The following is a 22,485-nucleotide window of genomic DNA, read 5'->3' as shown; positions in this document are numbered from 1 at the left end:
TATATTCCGAATACAAGCATGTCACTTGCGTCTATATATCTAGCGATCGTCAATCGATTAACCTTTACCCTTCTCTTTACGTCACACGGAGCACGAACAGAGTCAGAGAGAACTCATTCTCGGAATTTCTTTGAGGAAAACTAGTTGAAAATATTATTCATCATGTTGAAAAACGGAATTCAGAGGTGTCTCTTGGGGGCACAATTGATGAAGAGTTTCTCAACTTCGTGTCAGGTAAATATGAACTGGATGGAGGTATGTCATGAGATTTGAGAACAACACAATCGTGCCGCGCCGGTAACTTGATCATGAGCCGCTTGCGTGGCGTGGCCATGTACCATACCGGCCTAAAGGTACCGGTTCAGGCGGTAGAGTTCCGCATCCCGCGAGCCCCCGGCCCGGGGACGTCACGGGACTGGGGTAGATTGGGGTCTCAGTAAAATGTGGAAATGTATGGATGAAGGTCTATTTATCGTGACTCACAAATCTTGACATCGAGGCACAGAGTGGAACCTCAAAAAAAAAATAGACTAGATATATAGCCCTCTGTCTCGATCAGCCATTTTCATTTTTGTCCTTTTTTAAATTTTTGTTATGAATTTTGAAAGAAGGAAAGGTATCGTGGGCGTGGCAGAACTTCTCGTTTTTTGAGGTCCCACTCTGTGACCAGGGGGGGGGGGGGCCACTTCCATTCACGAGTGGATACCATGCGCAACCATGGGGTATCGAAAAGCACCCTAAAAACACGTAATTTCCATATTCTGAAAATGCACCCCTTAACAAGTACTAAGTATTGGAAACAAAACGATACTCTTGGCAAATATTCCCTGAAATGAACCCCTAAACAAGTACAGGAATGTTTTATTGTTACGGGTCCTTCGGTCGTCGGCTTTACCTTATTTGGTTTAGTACGACCCCACCTTCTACACCTCACGCAAATAGGACTCTAAACACGTAGTGTTGGGGCAAAAGGACATCCTTTATAAAACATTTTAATTTTGTTTTATCATCCCCGCAAATTCGACCCTTAACACGTAATTTTCCTAGCGAAATAGATACCCTTTTTTCATTATTTTTGTGTTTTTGACACCCTTATCACGTTACGTACGTAACGTGCCCTATCGTGAAAAGGACATCCTTTTTACGTGTTTTTTTGGTCGCGCATGGTATCCACTCATCAATGTAAGTGGCCCCCCCCCCGGGCTCTGTGATTAGATGTCAGGATTCGTGTGTCAAGAAAGATCTTCATCCATATGGTAAGAGCTTAATTTCTATTCCCACATTTTATTAAGATTACGTTTGAGACCCCAATCTACCCCAGTGTTTCCCTCGTTTTGCACGGTCGACTCCTGAAGATGAAGGAGAATTCAGAGGAGAAAAAAGGATGAGGAAGAGAAACTAGAGAATGAAGGGGGGGGCGACAAAAATAAGGGGAAGAAAGAAGAGGAGTGGAAGCTTATCTTTCACTCAAAAGTAAAGGAGAAAAGGGAAGAAAAAGAAGCAAGGAAAATTGGATGGAATGTATATAAAATCAAGTTAAAGGATGACTACATTGTAGTTCTCCACTCTGGTTTTGAATAAAGTGATACAAAATTTGATTGATTTTCAGAATTTGATCAATCTAAAATTACCTTTACAAATAACTATTTGGGAGCATTAGTTTCCAATGTTTTGGTCCAAAACTCTCGTATTTACATTAAAACTGTTTACAAAATGTTGCATTCATGAAGTTATGTAATGCAGGGCTCGATACTAGCGGCGGTCCAACGGTCCCAGACCGGTAAAAATCGATGTCGGGCCGGTAGATTTTCAGAAATAGGAAGATTTACTGGTCCGACATGACCAGTAAAAAATATCATTGTCTGGCCAGTAATTTTTCCAAAAATAGCAAGATTTTAAGGGTCCGACATGACCAGTAATAAAAACCATTGTTGGACCAATAACTTTTCCAGAAATGATCAAATTTGCTGCAAACCATTTCCCCCCGATAAATTCTGTCATCCACACACAGAATACACACAGAATGAATCGCACATAATTGCTACTAGAGTAGTGAGTGGTTGTATTACCGACCGGCCTTGTATTACCGAACGTGCGCATCGTATGCGTCAGAAAATAATTTCAAACGCTCAATTCTTTGCAACATCCTTCCAAAGAGAACTTGAATAGAAAGATGATGAAAAATGGTCAAAACACATTTTCAAAGTCTTAATATTCTAAAAAAAAATAAAATATGGTCAAAATAGCTCATCAGTGATTTTGTTGATTTCTCAACTTTTCCCATTGAAAACACACGTTCGGTAATACGACACCTTTTTCAGGTGACCAAAATATTTCACATCCGAAGAGGGGTCCGATTGGAAGCTAATATCATCAAAAGGAAAAAACGATTTCGGCAAATTTTTTACATATTTATATTTTGTAGGTAATTGTGTAATTATGGTGAAAGTCTGGTGAATTTTATGAGAATAATATTTTTGAAATGATTGAATTCATGAAAAGTGTTCGGTAATACGATCCACTACCATACATGTAGCCAGCCACACAACCTACGTGGTAAATTTTCTACTGGCTGCACGAACGAAGCTTGGCTAAACTCTGGCAGAAATCTCTCACAGAACTGTCAAAATTCACGGTTCATACTCATGAAAGGCTCTTATGATGTCCATATTTCCTAAAAATTGGAGTAACTCTGTCATTTGTAAGCAGTAAAAGGATAAATTTTCACTTCTGTTTGGTTCAAACAGATCGGGTTTTGGGCGATATCGTCTGAATACATAATGAGCCCCACATATGCATTTATGTGTGTGTTGATACACTTGGTTTCTGACTTTCTTTCGTAGCTATTTTAATTGAGCCAAAAAGAAATTGATGAATTATTTATGATGATAGTTTTAGCTTTCTTCCTCTGTTTTCTTCCTATCTTTCTTTCCTTCTTTCTTTTCAATCTTTCTTTGTTTCTTCCCTCTCTTCTTTCATTTTTTTGTTACTGTCTTTCTTTTTTATTTTCCCTTTTTTCTTTATTCGTTCTTTCATTCTTTCTATCCTTTTAAAAAATATTTTTCTCTATTTTTTTCTCTTTCTTTCTTTTTCTTTCTTTCTTTCTTCCTTCCTTTCTTCCTTCCTTTCTTCCTTCCTTTCTTTTTGATATTTTTATTTCTTTGATTCTTGAGTCCATCCATCGTATATTCATCTCTTCTTCCTTTCTTCCTTCCTTTTACCCATTTCTTTCCTTCATTCTTCGTTACTTACTTTCTTTATTTCTTCCTTCCATCATTTATTTACCTTTTTTGTATTACTTCCTTTCTTTGTCTCTCAGTCTTTCTTTTTTTCTTCCTTTCATGTATTCTTTTACCTTTTCTTTTTTTTATATTGCTGGCTTCTTTCCTTCCTTTATTTCTTTCTTTCTATAGATCATTTTACCTTTCCTTTATTTCTTCCTAAATTCTTTTCTTCCTTCTTTCTATCCTTCCTTCCTCTCTTTCTTTCTTCTGTCCTTCTTTCCATCTCTCCTTTTCTTTCTGAATTACTTGCTTCATTTCTTCCCTTCTTTCTTTCTTTCTTTCTTTCTTATTTTTGCTCCTTCATTCCATCCTTTGCTTCTTTAGTTCTTTTTTTCCTCACATCTATCCTTTCTTTACCTTTTTTCTTCCTTCCTTTTTTATTCTTTCTTTCTTTCATTCCTTGCTTCTTTCCTTCCTTTCTCTTATTCTTTCTTTTCCTTCCTTCCTTCACCCCTTCCTTCCTTTCTTTCTTTCTTTCTTTCTTTCCTTCTTCGTTTCTGTCTTCCTTCCTTCACCCCTTCCTTCACTCCTTCCTTCCTTCCTTTCTTTCCTTCTTCGTTTCTGTCTTGCTTTCTTTTTGTCCTTCATTCCTTCATTTTATTTGGGGGGGGGGTTAACGAAAGGCTAGAAAAATAAACTTGTGCCTTGTTTTAATGTTTTCTTTATTTTTTGGGACCAGTAGATTTTAGGTTTGGACCAGTAAAAATTTGAAAAACTGGGTATCTACTGGTCCGACATGAAAAGGTTTGGACCAGCAGAAAAAATGGGTTAGTGTGGAGCCCTGTGTAATGCCATCTGACACAATCCTGAACCCTCCCATTATTAAAAAAAAAAAAGAAGGTTATTGCCCAATATAGATTCCAAGTTCCAAATCTGAGGAACTGAACTCATTTTAGAATGTTTTTAAAACTTTATTTTGTTCTTTGGCTGCTGAATTGGTAGCAGGTAGGAACACTACAGTATGATAATAGATATTCCCAATCTATCATTGTTATAAACATTTCCCTTTATCATCTTTCACTAAACAGAATATATTTTCCTTACCCTATATACTTGGGTGTGAATGATAGAATGACAATTTTCATATATAATAATTGCCAGGTATTGGAAAATGGATGAATATAATATCAGGTCAGTTGTCAAATGTCATTTTGAGGTCAACAAACTTAGGATTTAATTAAAATGATTTTTTTTCTCATCTGTTTGAAAAAAAAAGACATTTGTCTTAGTTGTTTTCAAGGTTAGCACTCCTGCTACACTCCTGCTTTCATGACTTATTGCCAAATAAAAACAAGGAATGGAATGTAGATTGAATTGTGTAATGCAGGCAAGACTCTATGATAATTCGTACTATGCTTGGAGAAACCCTGGCTGCATAGATTTTTAATTTTGGCTATTTTGCCACACAACAAAGTTTATTAAGATAGTGAGGGATAGTGAGTGATAGTGGGGAAAAACAGATCAAATAGTCAGAGGTAGATGAACTTTCAGCCATTATCTGCTTGTGTTTCTTTTTTTTTCCAGGCCGACTCTAAAGTAGCTGTGCTAGGTGCATCTGGAGGAATCGGTCAACCACTATCACTGCTTTTGAAGGAGAGTCCCTTGATCAGCCAGTTGGCTCTGTATGATATTGCACACACACCAGGCGTTGCTGCAGATCTTAGCCACATTGAGACCAGGGCCAATGTTACAGGTTACCTAGGCAATGACCAACTCGGTGATGCTCTCAAAGGAAGTGATGTTGTTCTTATACCAGCTGGTGTCCCTAGGAAGCCAGGTAAACAATACTTTCTCAAAGTTAAAAATGTAGCTTTATAGAAACCTCAAAAATAAGATCGAATATCGGATCGGCAGTTAAGCTTCTAAAATCGAAATCGAATCGAAAATCGAATCGGCGATGTTTAAAAACAAAGGAATACATCAAAATTTTGTTCGCGGTCGCGCGCATCTTCCTGACAAAGTCACAAAGACGAATGTATTGGAATGGAAGTCGCCAACATGCGCGATCGTTTGGAACATGTTTTAAAGGGGTTTTGAGGTGTTATTGCTTTAAAAAAAAGAGTGATTTTTATTAGAAAGATAAACGAAAGACGCATCTTCCGAGCAAAGGCGCAAAGGAAAATAAAATGAAAATATTTCTCATAGATCACAGGTTAATGAATGATCGGCGGGACATCTTTTATAAGTACATGTATTTTTAGGTGATAACGATTTAGAATTATTGGAATGATCTCTTGATCTCGTACGACGCATCATCTTAAAGTCGCAAGTGCAATTAAAATGTAGTAGAAGACGCAAGCACGCACGATGATTTGAAATATGTTATTAAAATGTTTTGGGTAGCTAGCGTTTTCAAATCAATTTATTACTATCTTGAGAAATGAACTTTTGATATCTAAGAAGAAATATAAAAGAAGCATCTCCCGACGAAGTTGCAAAGACAAATATATCATTGAGGTTGAGAAGATGTATATCGTCATAAACGATGTAAGAGAGTAACGCAATGAGCTCCGTCGATAGTACGACTTTTAGTTCACGGCGGGGTCCGCTATCACCACGAGGTTGAAGAGAAGATGTCTAGCATCATAAAGAGGGTAAGAGAGTAGCGCAGTGAGCTCCGTCGGTAATACGACCTTTCAAAGTTCAGGGCGGCGTCCGCTATTACCATGAGGTTAAAAATACATGTAGACTGTATATCATCCTCAACGATGTAAGAGAGTAACGCAATGAGCTCAGTCGATAGTACGACTTTTAGAAGTTCACGGCAGGGTCCGCTATCACCACGAGGTTGAAGAGAAGATTTATATCATCATAAACGATGTGAGAGAGTAGCGCAGTGATCTTCGTCAGTAATACAACCTTTAAAAATTTCATGGCGGCATCCGCTATCACCACGAGTTGGAAGAGAAGATATCTATCGTCTTAAACATCGTCAGAGATAATACTGCGTCTTTCTCCCTGAATAATGCGACCTCTAAATAGCTAGCACCTCAAAAACAATCTTGAAATATGTTCTGAACAATCACGCACTGTAACTAGATCTACGCTGATTTTTTATTTTCGATTTTTCCTTCAAGGGGCATGATTGAAGATCGGCAAGTGATCGCCGATTGTGGTGACATCGAATGGAATCGGTTGCCGATTGCAAAATCGGTTACAAGCTTATATAAGGTCCTACCCCCTATATCATTATACAAACGATGCATGCACATATTCATTATGCGATTTTTCCTCACCCGAGGATAGGCTCTGTTCAATCCACTCGTTGGGCCGAGTGCAATTGATTGAACAGAGGCTCAACAAAAGTGGGTAGGTTGCAAAATGGACAAATGAAGTTTATAAAATACGACTATCGTGTTATCTGACATAATAAAAAAAAAAACAGGTAGAATTTAATATATTAGCCTTTATTCAGCAACTTGTTTTCTCTGATAACAATACATGATTACTTTTCAAGTTATTTTTCCCCATGTGTATAAGTAGTCAAATTGTTTTTATTTTGTGATGCACTTTGACTCCTGGATTTAAGTGCACACAGTCAGCCTTGTTGATGCGCGCAAATGCACACACATACAAAATGTACATACACACACGCATGCTCACCCGTACACACTGAGGGAGAGAGCTCAACTGTGCAATGTAAAAATTAAAAATGCACGGTCGCCGTGCTATGGAAAATTAAAATGGGAAAGTAAAATTTGCATGCAGCACAAAATATTGGATCAAATATTGAATGGCTATCAACCAATCAAATGAAAAAAATCTTTGTGTGAGTTGTATAAATGATGAAGATATTTTTGCATTCCCAGTAGTTATTCTACTCTCAATCTCCTGTTCAGTGTTCTCTTTGTCTCTCAGTGCAAGAATGTCAGTTATGTTTAGTCCTCTATGCTCTTTGCTAAAAAAGAACTGTAAAGATAGCATCAGTTACTGCATGTATACCACTTAACCCTTCCCTCACCTCTGATCTCTTTGTGGTCTTATCATATTACATTTCAAGAGCCAGCCTCCATATCTTCCTACTGACCCACATGTGTCTATCCCTGTCTGTCTCATCATGCATGCATGCTGCATAGTGCATACTTCACAAGTATGTAATTTTCAAGTCATTCATGTTGAATATGATCTGCTTTTTGGATAAATTCCACCAAAAATTTCCCAAGTTGTCTCTTGCATAGGGTAAAGTCGGTTAAGTATGAAAATGAATATAGAGTTGTGCCATATCATCAGGTTTCAAAGTGTTGTAATGTTAAACTTAAAGGGCAATTGAATATATAGATATTAGCCTAAAAGATGCCTTCACATTTTTTTTATGAATAGTGACCATGTATTCTAAAAAATTGATAAATACTTTGTAGGAAATAAAATAAATAATTTCATTTTCCTATCATTTATTTTCCACATATCAACCAAAATACAAAGCACGATACCGGTATAAAACTCATCTAGAAATAGTATAAATGATAATAATAAGTATAGAAAAAAAATACAACCTTGAGTGTAAAGTGGATGGACCTATAAAAGTAAAATAAAAACTTGGAATGGCCCCTAAAAATATGCGCAATCATTAACAGCTGGAAAGAAATAGAGCTGAGCTTGGAGAAAGTAACAGAACTGCACAAAGACGATAACGAAAAGTGGTACGAAAAACAGGTTACTAGACAAGACAAAGAAGGAAAAAAGAAAATAGAAGACCTGTCTATTATTGCCATTTAAGTTAAAATGATTCAGATGGAAAGTGCATATCTTGTTGTATGCCATGAACTACATTGTACTGTAGACGGGTCCATCGCAAGGGTAACTGCAGGTGTAATTATTTGTTTACTTTACTGACAGACGGGCAGAGTGGGGGCAGAGAGCACCCGGCGAGCCTCACTCATTTTGGTCCTTTCTCACCCTAAATTCATTTCCATGCATTTCTATTGATCTAACTCGTTTTAACTCCTAAATTACAGGGAATAATTTTGCTATATTTGAATAGCATTTTTGGTCATAAGAGAAAAGCTCGCAACTAAGTAATGTACAGTCCTATGTAAAAATATGCTATACAACAGACTTATTGCATAGCAGTCTTTCAAAAATATGGAGCAAATGGCGATGCAATGCCAGGAAAATTATTCCCTGAAATTTTATCATTGGCCTATTGGAGTTAGCTATCCAGTGTTGGCAACCCCGAATAATTGAAATGAATTATCCTTCTAACTTTATTTTATTGTTTTGTAGGCATGAGCCGTGATGACCTGTTCAGTACGAATGCATCTATTGTGAGGGATTTGTGCAAGGCAGCGGCGGAAACTTGTCCTCAAGCTATGCTTGGAATCATCACCAATCCAGTAAGTCAAGATGGTATTAGGGTTTCTTGATGTAATTGTAAATTTAATTATCACCTGCTGTAATTTGATAATATTGCAGGTATCTTGTCCCCATATGGATGATTCAACCATGTTTGTGTTTTATTCAGAAAAAGAGAAAGCTATGACAGGTGATTTAGACTGGGAAAATTAGATTGTTCTTGGCATGTTTGTCAAGACGGTATCAGAGCTTCTTGATGTATATTTATTTATTACCACCTGTAATTTCACAATATTGCTGGTATCCAGGGTGCTACATAACCTTTTAGAAGCACTTGCCCAGTCGGGCAAGTAAAATTTCAAATATATGAAATATACTTGCCCAAAACTTTATTTCACTTGCCCCAAAAATATCCTAAAAAAAAAGGTTTTATCTCTTCAAAAGAAAGTTTTGTGGTTTTATAAACCATCGACTGTTTTCTCTCTTTTGACATGAACCTATCTACATGTATCTGCCATGACCAAAATTAGGGTCAGTATCATATAATATCGATCCTAATTTTGGTCATTCTACTGTGAGAATTTTGTTTGCTCAATTTGGGCAAGTAGTTTTGGTCTTTACTTCAAAACACTTGCCCGACACTGTTACTTGCCCCAGGCAATCGAGCAAGTGCTTATGTAGCACCCTGCTGGTATCGTGTCCGCCATGGATGATTCACCCATGTTTGCGTTTTATTCAGAAAAAGTGTAGGCTATGTGTAAACAGGTGATTTGGACTGGAAAAATAAGATTGTGCTTGTTAAGTTTGTGACTTTTCCCCTTGAACACTGACGATTTGAACTTGCATTGTAGCAATATGTCCTGTGACAAGTTTTATACAGCCTTGTAGCAGTTCTAGACAGTTGTATTCTTCCCCCCCCCCCAAGACATTAAGGAGTAACCTCCAGAACAGAAGTCCAGTGAAGTGGCTTGTCATACAAATACAGGGAGGTCATCTAGTGGGGGGGGGACATAAAAAGAAGTAAGCTTTTTACATTATATCTGGCTTGAATTTATGGAAAAAATCATTGTAATGCTGACTATTAGAAGGAAAAATAGACAGAATATTCAGTTTGTTTCCTTTTTTTTTCTTACACTGTAGGTTAATTCAACAGTCCCGATAGCATCAGAGGTTTACAAGCAAGCTGGTTGCTACGACCCTTCCAAAATCTTTGGTGTGACCACGCTGGATGTGGTGCGTGCCAATACGTTTGTTGCCCAAGCCAAGAGTCTGGATGTCTCTACAGTTAATGTCCCAGTCATAGGTGGTCATGCTGGGGTCACGATCATACCTCTCCTCTCACAGGTGTGTATTTAGTGGTTTCACGACATTTGCTCCGCTGTAAATTTCACACATTAATGGAATGACCGAATTAAACCCTGGATTTAACGCTATACCCTACCTTAAAGATAAATACCAATTCTGGTAACAATCTCAAAATGAGTTCAAACTGAATCCAATCAAATGGCCACCCAAAGGTTTGTAGGCCTATGTATGAATTAAAAATATGTGCCAAGTGGCTCTGGAAAGAAATGGGCAATTGCTGAGAAATGAGCAAAATAAGCACAGAACTCTATAAAATGTCAGGTTTTTTTCCAAACAATATTAATACACTGTCCCACATATGCCTTTATGATCATGATTTTTTTTTGTCTCACCTGCGAAGCAGAGTGAGACTATAGGCACCGCTTTACAGACGGCGGCGGCGTCAACACCAAACCTTAACCGAAGGTTAAGTTTTTTATTTGACAGCATAACTTAGAAAGTATATGGACCTAGTTCATGAAACATAGCCATAAGGTCAATCAAGTATTACTGAACATCCTGCCCGAGTTTCAGGTCGCATGACCAAGGTCAAAGGTCATTTAGGGTCAGTGAACTTAGACCATGTTGGGGGAATCGACATAAAATGCAGCTCTGGCGGGAGTACGTATTAGTTCACTAGATTTGGGTTTAACTTAGGGTACTCTCTTATTCTTACATAGACTGCACCAAAAGTCAGCTTCACTGAAGACGAGCTGCCATCTCTCACTGAACGCATCCAGAATGCAGGAACTGAAGTTGTGGAGGCCAAAGCTGGAGCTGTAAGTATTTCCAAGAATCAATTAATATTCCCCAATAATATAGTGATATAATTTTCTTTGTCATTCCCTTCAGCCCCCCCCCCCACCCCCAGCAAAAATTAGAAATAGGCAAAGGCTGATTCCAGTAAAGTATAGTATTTTTTTAAAAGAGCCCTTCTATAGACCTGAACATGAGGGATTTCCCCCAGATTGTGACTTGTGTGTAGTTTTTGTTACCTTGATAGTGATAACACTAAAGAATTATTAAGTCCTATCGTGAATTATATATTTTACCAAGGTTGATTTAAATTTGTTTGTGATCATTCTATAGCATTAGGTTCCCAAACTTTAGTAGGTATATCAATGATGTATTTCTGACCAATTTTGAAATACATATTGTTAATAACTAAAAATCGTTTTGGCTTTGTGTGTACGGTATTTCAATCACTTTGGTGAATCCCAAAGTGCATGTAATCCCAATTCATTAGTAAATGATATGAATACCCGGCATGCCCTAAAGCAATTATCATTTGAAGGATATGAAATATGTGTTCTAATGGATAAATTTTGAGGTTTTCCATCAAAATTTATTTTGATTGGGTTTCTAACGTCTTCATTTTTTTATGAATCTTCCTAAGTAAGGAATCGCAAAAAAAATAGCATTCTAATGTCTAATAGATTTGTAAGATTCAAAACACATCACCAAGAGGGCACTAGATAGAACAAAATTCTGAATTTTGATGGTTGAAAAGAAAGATTTAGATTTTAATGTTCGGAAAAAATATTTTTTTTTAGATTAGAGTGTTGGATGATATAATTTTACATTATTAACACTTTACCAATAATATAGATGGGCTCAAATTTCAGTTTGTATTGAAAACTTCTGAATACTGTGAATTGCCTTTTTTTGTTCCACAGGGTTCAGCCACCCTTTCTATGGCATTTGCTGCAGCAAGATTTTGTTTCTCTGTAAGTATCAAGAATTATGCAAATATATATTGAAATTCATTGTTGTATTGAGACTAAATTCATTGTGGTTTCCATGTTTCCATTGGTAATTTAGTTGTATTTCTCAAAAATATGACTATAATTTTGGTCTCGCCTGGTCTCACTTTCAGCTTTCATCCTCTTTCAGATGAAATGTAATTTATACCATTCAAAAGACCACAACATGGGTGAAAAAAAAGACTAAAAGCAGTATCAAGAATTACAATGTAAAACAATAAGTAACTATCGTTTTTTAACTTATTCAGCTTCTTCAAGCTATCAATGGAAAGGAAGGTGTTGTTGAGTGTGCTTTCGTCAGATCCGACTTGACGGAGTCACCGTATTTTGCCAACCCTATCCTCCTTGGGGTAAGTAGTTGCAGAATTTGCTCAATTGTGAGATCTGTATATAAGTTGATTCAATTTTAATAAGTGGGAAACCAACCTTGATATAGAGAAAAAAAAAAATTGGGTGCAAAGTGAAAAAGAAGAAAAAATAGAATGATGAAAGAAGAAAAAAAAGAAAATATAATGTCAAATGTTTGAAAGAAATTGGAATTTGGAAAGGAAATAGAAAGTTATTGGTGATTGAAAAGTTAGATCAATAATATGTTAATTGCAATTTAGCATTTTTGTTGAGTATATTTTTACAAGTGGTAAGGATTAATTTCCAATTTTGTCCTGTATTTGAATATAAAGAATTGTGGTTTTGTCTTCTAATGTTCATTGTTCCTAAGGTGATAATCAAATAATATTCAGGGCTATAATCATAATAAAAAAATGTTCTAATGCTAGGTCAACTTCTGGTAAGAAATGAATCTAATGACCGAGGTAATAATATGCTGAAATGAATCCATTGACCGGGGTAATAATATGCTGTAACGCACCATTCTGGGAAAAGTGCGAATAAAAAATATTATTATTAATTAACAATGTTTTAAACTGGTACTGCAATTTTTTCCCCTTACTTTGCTTTCGATTTTGCTCTTTGATATGTATGCTGGAACAATATTTCAATAACTTTGCCATGTATGTATTGTTACAAATATATATATTTCGTTTTTAATTGTGCTTCTAAAAATACAGAAAACCGGTATGGCGAAAAACCTTGGATTTGGTGAGCTATCCGACTTTGAGAAGCAGCGTGTAGAGGAGGCCATGGGTGAACTCAAATCAAGTATCAAGAAGGGAGAAGACTTTGTCGCATAAAAACCTTTCTATTCACACAGAGTTTTATATATTGCGTCTGACGCTACTGATTTTTAGCAAGGTAACGGTTTCAGTGTACAAAATGATGATAGCAACACCTGGTTCCTTAGAAGTAATATGATTTGAGGAAAAATTGTTCAATTATTTGTGTTGAAGTGTATGAATAAAATGATTGTACTTCCTCTTTTTTGTTGTTGCCAAGTGCTACACAAGACAGAAGGCCTACGGATTGAAATAAGTCTTATCATTATTGGTAGGAGGAGTTGTTTTAGACATAAATGTCAATCATTGATATTTGGCATTCTTTATATTAGACTTTTCAAGTTATATTCATTGAAAGAAGTAAAAAATAAATGAAATCAGTTTAATCGCTACAGATTGTAATTTATTAATGAGATTGTTGAAATTTGGTCAACTCAAAAAACATGTTGTCTGAAAATTCTCATAGAGATTTTCAGTTCTTTAATATATTTATAACGAGTATGTTAGCAGCCTATTTTCAGAGGTATAGATATTAATGGTGCTAGCTTTCATACCAGGTGGGCGTTTCATAAAGCTGTATGTAAATTACAAGCCACTTTATGAACAACTGGTGATCCTTTTTAGAAGCTGAATAAACACCAATGAAAATTTGTGCACATAATTTACCACAAGAAAGGACCACCAGTTATTACAGTTGCTTGTAAGTTAAGAACAGGTTTATGAAGCACCCACTGGGTAACAAGATGAATTGGTCGAACTAAGTTTGTCATTCACGTAGGCATTGTTCAATGTTAGGCAAAAGGTCAAAGATTTACTCCTATCCTTGCGAATCTTGTCCCAGTTATCAAATGAGAAGGTCCGGTTAAAGAAGAGAAAACAATTCAAAACTTGTAAGAGGATACCCCATGTGAAGGGAGAGGTACACAATGACGTAATAACTAGTGGATCAAATGTCAGCTAGTGGTTTCACCAGCTTGTCTATTTGTGATGATTCCTTTCAGATGTTAACAATATCCTCAAATGATATTAATGCATTAAAGAAGGTATCAGAAAACTGCAGTTTGATGTCACGCTTCCTTTTTTTTTTAACTTCATGGTTATAACAGTTTGGTAGATGGTGATGATCTCTATTAACCAGGTAGAGTTTTAAATGGTAAATTTTCAAGGAAATTCCTTGTATAATTATGAAGGCCCACTGTTTGACTCGTACAAATATGGCACCATTACATTTATTTTATACAAAAAAAAGTTATATTGGGCTTTTTTTTCATATGTCTTTGTATAAGATTCGTTTGGATCCACTGACATGGGGGTATTTTTAACTGGTTATAGGTAAACTTTTCTGAGAATTCTAGGATGCTTTTGAGAAAATGTAATGTAACAGTGATCCATTTAGTAAACCCATAAATTGAGTTGGCACAACGAATCCAAATTTTATTTCTAAAAAGAATTCAATGTGTTTGTGTAAATTTTTTTTTTGGGGGGCCAGATTCACTTATAGCGCATTTTCATGATAGCTCAAAATATCAAAGGGGTTACTTCACTCCAGCCTAAACATGCTATCTGAAGGGATATACATATAAACTCCTCAAAAAAAGTTTGGACATCTGACTTTGATCGAAAATCCCTTCTTGGTTTATATAAATATGTTATGTGTTATTAATAGCAGTGAATAGATCATTTAATTTTCTTTAAAATGATACCCTACATGATATGATTATGGTTCACATGGAGGTGCAGTGCCATGAAATCTGGGGCAAGGTCAAAATTCAAAAGTTGCAAAATGACACAATATTGAAAGTCACTGTTGTTTTTTCGGTGGTGATGAGTGAGTTTCTCAGCGATTTCTTTTAAATGTTTTCATGCACATTAACATCACCATTAACATGGAATCAAACACACCTCTGCACAACCAAAAACATAACAAACATGCATGGGTATTTCAAACTACGACTCAAACCATGTTATCTCACAGTACCATCACTACAGAAGCAGGGACTTGATTTGAATGGATTTTCATCTGTATTGACACACACAAGAGTCATGTTCTGTAATGACCCATCATGACTACATGTACATGTCTGCTTGTTTTGCAGCTTTTCAATTTAGACCTCATCCAACACTTGAATCCTGCTCTTTTTGTGATGGCATGATCATAACAAGCATGGTATCATTCTAAAAAAAATTACTTTATCTTTTGAATGATATTAAATACGCATTGTGTAAAATTGGGAGAAATTAATGGCCGAACACAATTTTCCAAACCTTTTTTGGAGGGGTTTATATATTTATAGATGCCGTGTACAACTAGCCTTTGTTACTGGGCATATTGCCATAAAGAGGTATTTGGCTTGAAACACGAGTATATCCTATTCTGAAGGGTCCATGTGTTGGAGCAACAATGAAAAAAAAACAAGGTTGACATGTCCATGCTTTATTCCAACATGAAAGTTTATTTGATGCACAAGTTTCTGACGATGTCCTTTCGTCTTTCTCAAGTAACTGACAAGAGAGGTGTGCGATTCCGTGTACAACTAGCCTATGTTACTAGACATATTGCCATAAAGACTCATTTAGCTCAAAACATGAATGATATCAGAGCTCATACAGACATAACAGTGCATATGTTTGAAAAAGGAGGGGCGTATCTAACACCAAGAGTAGGTTGTTCATTATAAGCGAAGAACGTCATATATACATCTGTATGTACATGTATACCGTATGAGTAAAAAAAACTCGACACTTACAAATCCCCATTTGAAGCAAAAATATAATCATTAATATGGCTGGAAAGAGTATCTTCTCCCAATTAATTTGAAACCATATGTGATATGTGCTTGGATAATTAGTAGACCTATACTTTGCAGTGATGCATATTTTGACTTGTACCAAAGTAATGAATTACTGCAGTTAATAAATCTAGATGTCAATGATGCGATGATCCGACAAGGGTTGCATTAAAATCCAATGCAAAACACCCTTTTCAATAATCAACATAAGACTTAATAAATGCTTATAAGTATCCTCAAGTTAATTTCATTAAAAGGGGTTTGCAAATGTGTTTACTATTACTAACTCATGTATGATTACATTGGCATCTAGATTCATTCATTGCATTGCTTTGGCGCAAATTAAACTCTACATCACAGTAAAAAATACCCCTGATTATTCAAGCATTAATACATACCACATAAATATGGTATCAAATTATTTAAGAGAAAATACTCTTTCATGCCATCTATAATGATTGTGTTCGCAAAATATTTTTTCCTCAAAGATAAATACCAGTAGTGGTAATGATCTCAAAATGAATTCGAACAGAATCCAATAAAATAACCACCCAAGTGTTTAATTGTATGTATATCAAAAAATATGTGTCCAAAGTGGCTCTGGAAGAAAATGCTTAATTGCTTAGAAATAAGCAAACTAAGCACGGAATTCCATCAGATGTCAGGTTTGTTATGAAGCAGTATTAATACACCGTCCCACAGAAGATTTTCTGTGTTGGTGATCAGAATTATCGGTTTTCAGCTAAGATTGCATGATCTCACAAAGATGTGTCAAGGTGTCAAGTTTTTTTTTTCTTTTAATTCATATGGTATAAAGTTGATGCCTTAAATTGTAATACTTTACCTAGAGCATGGCAACAATTCAAAAAGGGAATATTTTACACTACAAATGGGGAAAAATTATAATGGGCACAAACATCCAAGGCCAGCAAAAGAGCATTGAGGCTGGCCAATCAATGGGGTATCCGAAGCCATAGCCTAAATAAGTTAATGTAAGTCCTGATAGTTTTCAGTAACTGTTTATTAAAATTAATGATTTGCATGATGAATGATTGGTATGATACAAATAACAATTCTCTTGATAATTTCTTTGAATCCATCATGCTTTCAAAATTTCACCTAGTATGAAATGTGCATTTCACATCCCATATGCTCAGGAGGGGGGGAGGGGGAATCTGCCCCCTCGACATTTATCGTTTTAATTATGCCGCATAAATTTTTTGGACCGCACTGTACTAAGTCTCGCGCAACTCTTAAGACCAAATTTGCGATGACTGGGTAGTGGGTATGCAAAACATACAAAATTACACAAAATTATGTAAGTGCATGCCAGACCAGAAATTGCTTAAAAACGTATATGGTCATGCATCATGAGGTCGCACCCTTTTGCATTACATGGTGATTTTTGCTTTCGCAGCACACTTTCAACTTTAAAAACATTTATCTGACAAAGTATACACCCTATGATAGCAAAAGTATACATTTTCTGAAAGGAAATTGCACAAGGAATCCAAATCTGCACTCAAAAATAAAATTAGGTGTAAGTCAACAGTTTTACATGGACTTGAATAGGGAAATTCTGATGTTTTTTTTAATCTCATGGTTTTTGTCATAAAATTTGGTGTAGTCCCCCTATGACAAAAATAATACTATATTATGACAGAACACATTCAGACCTTTCTAACAATATATAATTGTGTAGCGTTCATGTTCAATTAATGATCTGAAAATTGACCCTGACTTTAGCCCCCCAAAATCATGCGTTTCAGGAATCGTATACTATATATATCAGGTGTTATCATGCTTGCAATACCAACATTTGTTGGGTTTTCTTTGCCTTGTACATCAGAATGTATAAGTTATTAACATTTTAAAAGGAATTGATGGTACATACCGGTAAACAATTCAAAGGAAAAGTAACAATTGAAATGTACATGTAAGTTACACAATTTGCTTACCAAGGCTCTTATTACAATGATCTGCCAAGTGATGATGACATGCAAGAGACAATGTCTATACACTGTAGGTTCAGGGGTAAAGAATGAAACAAGTTTGCAGATGCTGTATGTACAAACATACATAAATTTATATGAGTTCTGCAGCTTCATGAAAGAAGTTTCTGAAGTGCAATTGCACACATTATATCCACATAGTCTGTGTTTGATAGTTTAAAGCCATGGCGGGTTTTGAAGAGTTCAAAGCCAAAATATAGTATGCAGTCCTTTGGTATAGCATTTGAGGTAGGTTCCTTTTGACCATTTCACACAAACACTTACTTTTTAATGTCAGTGTGTGTATTTAGTGAAATATGTATACATGAATGTGTAATAAGACATCAGTGAAGATGTACAAACTTGGTACTTTTAAGAAAATAATGCTAAACATTCTAAAATTCGTAACACATTTTCTGGATGTTTGAAGGTCATAGACCTTTGTCAGTTAATAATTTGGATGATTTGTCTTAATACTGAGCAGTATTTTCATCCCCTCAGAATTATAGGAAGTGTTTTTTTTTTGCAATCGATGCAAGTTTAGTTAACATTAACTGTCATTCAATTCAAATATGTGTCAAACTGGAAGAAATGTCAAAATTAAGACATTACAAATTTATCAGTTTTTTATGTTTCAACCTTATCACACAGGTCTATGACATGGCCAAACCTACTTTTCAATCATTAGACAGTGGAGTATGTTAGCCTTAATTTGATACCAAGTTTGTAGGTTTAAGCCAAGTTTTGACAAAAATAATGATGTTTTCCCAAAAATTGCACCAGAAATTACGTTTTCCCATTGACTTTGTACAGGCGGCGCCGCTTCCGGGAGCGCTGCTTCCGGCACCACCACTCATCACCTCTGGTGTCCTGACTTTTGAGAGCTACATGTAGCTATATCTCAAGTTCTATAAAGTCTACAGCAATGAAACTTTCCAGGCTATTGCCTTATTAATTCAGCTTTAAAATGATACTAAATTTGTTGGAATAGCCTCTATGGTTTTGAAAGTAATTAAGAATTACTATAGCACGAAGCCAAAGCGTGTAACAGCACCACCCTTTTTGAGGGGGCGAGCTCATGACATATGACCATATTCATGTACAAATCAAATTCAAATTGTGTTTCTAACCAAAAATTCATAATCATTTCTACTTTTTTCTGATTAACATCAATTAATTTTTTTGCTCTTTATGAGCAGATTTTGTCTGCAATGATTTCCATCTGAAAAACAAAAACACAAAAAGTAAAAAAAAAACAAGAAATACATAAAAAAGGCTTTAAAAAAATGTTAGATGGGTTCAAATAACCCGGAATATGGTTAAATACAAATGAACCAAACTTATTTTTCCAATCACTCAAATATTTAAATGGCATCTTGGTGCTTCTTAATAAGATCTAATTTCCTTTGCTCTACTTGCTTCTTTAGCTGTAGTACTTCCAATTTGAGCTTCTGTTCTTCCTCTAGGTAATTCAGTTTGATCTTCTGTTCATCTTCAAGGAACTTCATTTTCTGACGATGTTCCTCTACAGCATGTGACTTCAGGGTTTCTTCAAGGCTGGGGGATGGGGATGTTGCTGGAGTCGACACCCTAATTTTTGTTTGTGAATACCTGTGAAATATGAACAAAGGCAAAACTTTTAATATCAGGGATATGCTTGAAAGAAAAGGTCTGGAATCATCTAGAATGACCCCTTACCAACATGAAAAAAGTGTTTTCTATGACCAAAGATATGTTGAAATAGTCCTGTTAATGATTATTATTCAAATTTCGAATACTGCTGTGAAATTTTATCTAGAGATCTAGAAAAGTAGGAACATACCGAAAAGGAAGCACTGCATCACTAATTACAAGCCCTTGATCCATCTCGTACCTGTCAATGCATTCTGGGTTTGCAAAGTGAAAATGGTAGATGTCAGTGCTACAAGTGCAATGATTTTCTCGATGCTGAAGTACAATTGCATACCACTTCCCACTTTGAAGAGATGAATCAGACTGAATGAAGAGGGCATGTGCATCTCGATCAATGGTAACTTGGCATGCCAGAGGCAACTGACGTGTATACCTCTGCCAACTATGAACATCTCCACCGTAGTATGATCCATTCACTTTATCTCTGTGATACCGAACTTTCTCAATGCGCTTTTGAACAGTTGTTTTGTTGTTGTCGGAAGGTACAAACTTTGGATCAAGTTCTACAAGCAAGACACCAGAAGATACTTCCGCCAATGTCCAAATTCTGAATCCCTTATCTGAATAATAAGCATCAGTCGTTAGCACATCCCCATCGCGATCAAAATTGATGGAGTGAAGCCCGCTCTCTTTCAAAATACCATTCACGTTTGGGTCAAAGTATATGTCAAGGTTAACGTCTGATCGCATCCTCACAACCAATGGTTCGATGGATATGCTGCGGACAAGATTGTTGTGATCGCAAAACGAAGGAGTGCGTACCGGTATCCATTGATCCATCGTGGAGACGGAGAAGACTGATGTACTGGAAAAACCGGATATGAATTGCGCATTGCATTACCGGTGATGTAGGGACTTTCCCTTTTGGCAATCGGGGCTAAAACATGAACGTCTTTGGTCGAAAGAGGGCCAGTGATCGATCTTGAACTTTGAGGAACTTTGCCCCGGGTCCACCCGCCAGTCATAAGGACCACTGATCATAATACCCGCTAGTTATAAGCACTGATCTCTCCCCTAACAGTGGTTATAAGGATCGCCATAGGCGGATCCAGGGGGAGGCGAGGGGCCCGGGCCCCCTATTGGCGGAGCAAAAAAAAGAAAAAAAAAAGAAAGGAAAATGGGAAAAGAGAGGAGAAAAGAGGAAAGGCAAACATAAGAGGAGGAAGATGAGTGAATAAAGTAAGATGAGGGGAAGACTTGGAAAATATTATTTTTTAATCTTTCAAGTCGGGATATAAAATTTTCGATCGTTGTGATCGCAAATCGGAGGAGCTCCAAAGCGGATTTTCAGGGGCGCGAAAGTCAGATTTTGCATCGTGAGAGAGACGGAGAAGACTCGGCCGACTAGGGCTGGGTAGTCCACGTCCTGGACGATTTTTACTGATTGGGCAAACCATAACCAACACACACACGCCTGGGCCCGCGCCCTCCACTGATTCACTTACCCCCAGTGATTCACCTTACCCATTGATTCACTTTCCCCGAAAATGACTATTCAGGGTGTATGTATGTGTGTTATGGGGTTGTAGTGTGTTGGGTGTTTGGTAGTCGTGTCGTACAAAATAACAACAGTCCAGGAGGTGGACTAAGGGCTGGGCTATACAGGAACACTTGGCTACATAATTATAGCGTGTTTTTTTTTAAGTAGGCTTATACCGGTACCTATGGCGACTGAGTCGCTGCACAGTGACTGGGGTTGCTGGTAAAGTTAGAAATTGATAAATGAAAAATATTGTCTGTTAAATTCCAGTACTCTGGCAGTAGATCCAAGCACCGACCTATGCCGCAATGTCGCATTGCCGCTCATGCATCGCCTACGTTTAGACTAAAAATAGCTGGCAGCGTAGCCCGCAGCGTTGACACTATAATCTTAGACCGTGGACCCTACCATGCTTGGACAAACTACCGGTAGTCGTCCATGAAGTATCTCAGGGATTCCCTGCTGGGATTTTTCCAGTCTTTAATGTTTAGTTGACGATGTTGTTGTTGTTGATTCGGTTGTAACAGCGCATTCAAAAAAATTACGTAAATTTATATAGTCTTATCGTACACGGGTCACTAGTAATTTAATGCGTGCATTAATTATTTATTAAAAATGAAAATAAAAACAAGAAGAAATGTAAAGAGAAATTGTTCTATCATGCAGTATGTGTAATTTAAGTCGAGATTTGTTCAATGAAAAGCGATGAAAGATGTATGCCGCGGGAAGGGGCCGGGGGGCACTCCCATTGACGAGTGGATACCATGCGCGACCATGGGGTCTCGAAAAGCACCCTAAACACGCATTTTCGATATTCTGAAAATGCACCCCTTAACAAGTATTGGAACCAAAACGATACTCTTTGCAAGTATTCCCTGAAATGAACCCCTAACTTACAGCGAAATTTATTGTTAGTACGGGTCCGTCGGTCATCGGTCTTTACTAAGCTTTACACACATACGGCCCATCTTCCACACCTAAGGACAGCCTTCTTAAAACATTTTAATTTTGTTTTATCATCCCCGCAAATTTGACCCTAAACACGTAGCTTGATCCTAGCGAAAGAGATGCCATTTTTTCAATATTTTTTTGACACCCTTAACGTTATGTACGTAACGTGCCCGATCTTGAAAAAGACATCCTTTTTACGTGTTTTTTTTTGTCGCGCATGGTATCCACTCGTCAATGTAAGTGGACCCCGGGACCGGTATATTTGCTCACTGCATGGCTTGAAGTACGATGAGAATGAATAAAAAAGGATCATAAAAATTATGATCATCGGGATTAGGGTTCCTTATTAAATGATTAGGCTATATCACTGGCCACAATATAAACTTCCAAAAACGTGAAAATATTACACTGATGCAATCTGAATAAAAAGGAAATTATTACAGAAAGGAGGGATTCTGAATAATCTGAATACCCCCCATCGTCTGGCAAAAAAAAACGGGAAAGGAGAAAAAGAGGGAGAAAGGAAGAGAAACGTAGTGGGAAAGAAAAAATTATTGATCATTATATTATAATTATGTTATGTTATATTACATTTCTTCCATTATGAAACATAATTTGTTCAGGGCCTAATTAGTCTTTATTGTTCCTGGTGCTCGCATTGTTTAGCGAGATATATAATCATGTTGTATATACTAAAACCTTCAGTTTTCAAGTCAAATACACCAAA

The 22,485-nt window shown here is 36.6% G+C and overlaps 2 protein-coding genes across 2 annotated transcripts; one reads left to right on the top strand and one right to left on the bottom strand.

Moving 5' to 3' along the window:
- The first annotated feature begins 68 nt into the window (after positions 1–68).
- LOC121408419 (malate dehydrogenase, mitochondrial-like) lies at positions 69–13,914 on the top strand. The gene is made up of 8 exons (XM_041599897.1): positions 69–234; positions 4,809–5,061; positions 8,508–8,617; positions 9,717–9,920; positions 10,601–10,699; positions 11,597–11,647; positions 11,932–12,033; positions 12,751–13,914. Exons 1-8 carry the CDS (start codon positions 163–165, stop codon positions 12,871–12,873), a joined length of 1,014 nt encoding a protein of 337 aa, XP_041455831.1. The 5' UTR covers positions 69–162; the 3' UTR covers positions 12,874–13,914.
- Positions 13,915–17,063: 3,149 nt separating this feature from the next.
- LOC121408418 lies at positions 17,064–20,149 on the bottom strand. The gene is made up of 2 exons (XM_041599896.1): positions 19,458–20,149; positions 17,064–19,246 (listed from the first exon to the last, which is right to left on the bottom strand). Exons 1-2 carry the CDS (start codon positions 20,105–20,107, stop codon positions 19,000–19,002), a joined length of 897 nt encoding a protein of 298 aa, XP_041455830.1. The 5' UTR covers positions 20,108–20,149; the 3' UTR covers positions 17,064–18,999.
- Positions 20,150–22,485: the final 2,336 nt, after the last annotated feature.

Source organism: Lytechinus variegatus, chromosome 2 (genome assembly GCF_018143015.1).
Source record: "Lytechinus variegatus isolate NC3 chromosome 2, Lvar_3.0, whole genome shotgun sequence".
Classification (NCBI taxonomy): Eukaryota; Metazoa; Echinodermata; class Echinoidea; order Temnopleuroida; family Toxopneustidae; genus Lytechinus; species Lytechinus variegatus.
The sequence above is the reverse complement of the archived record's forward strand: the minus strand, read 5'-3'. Positions and strand labels throughout refer to the sequence as shown.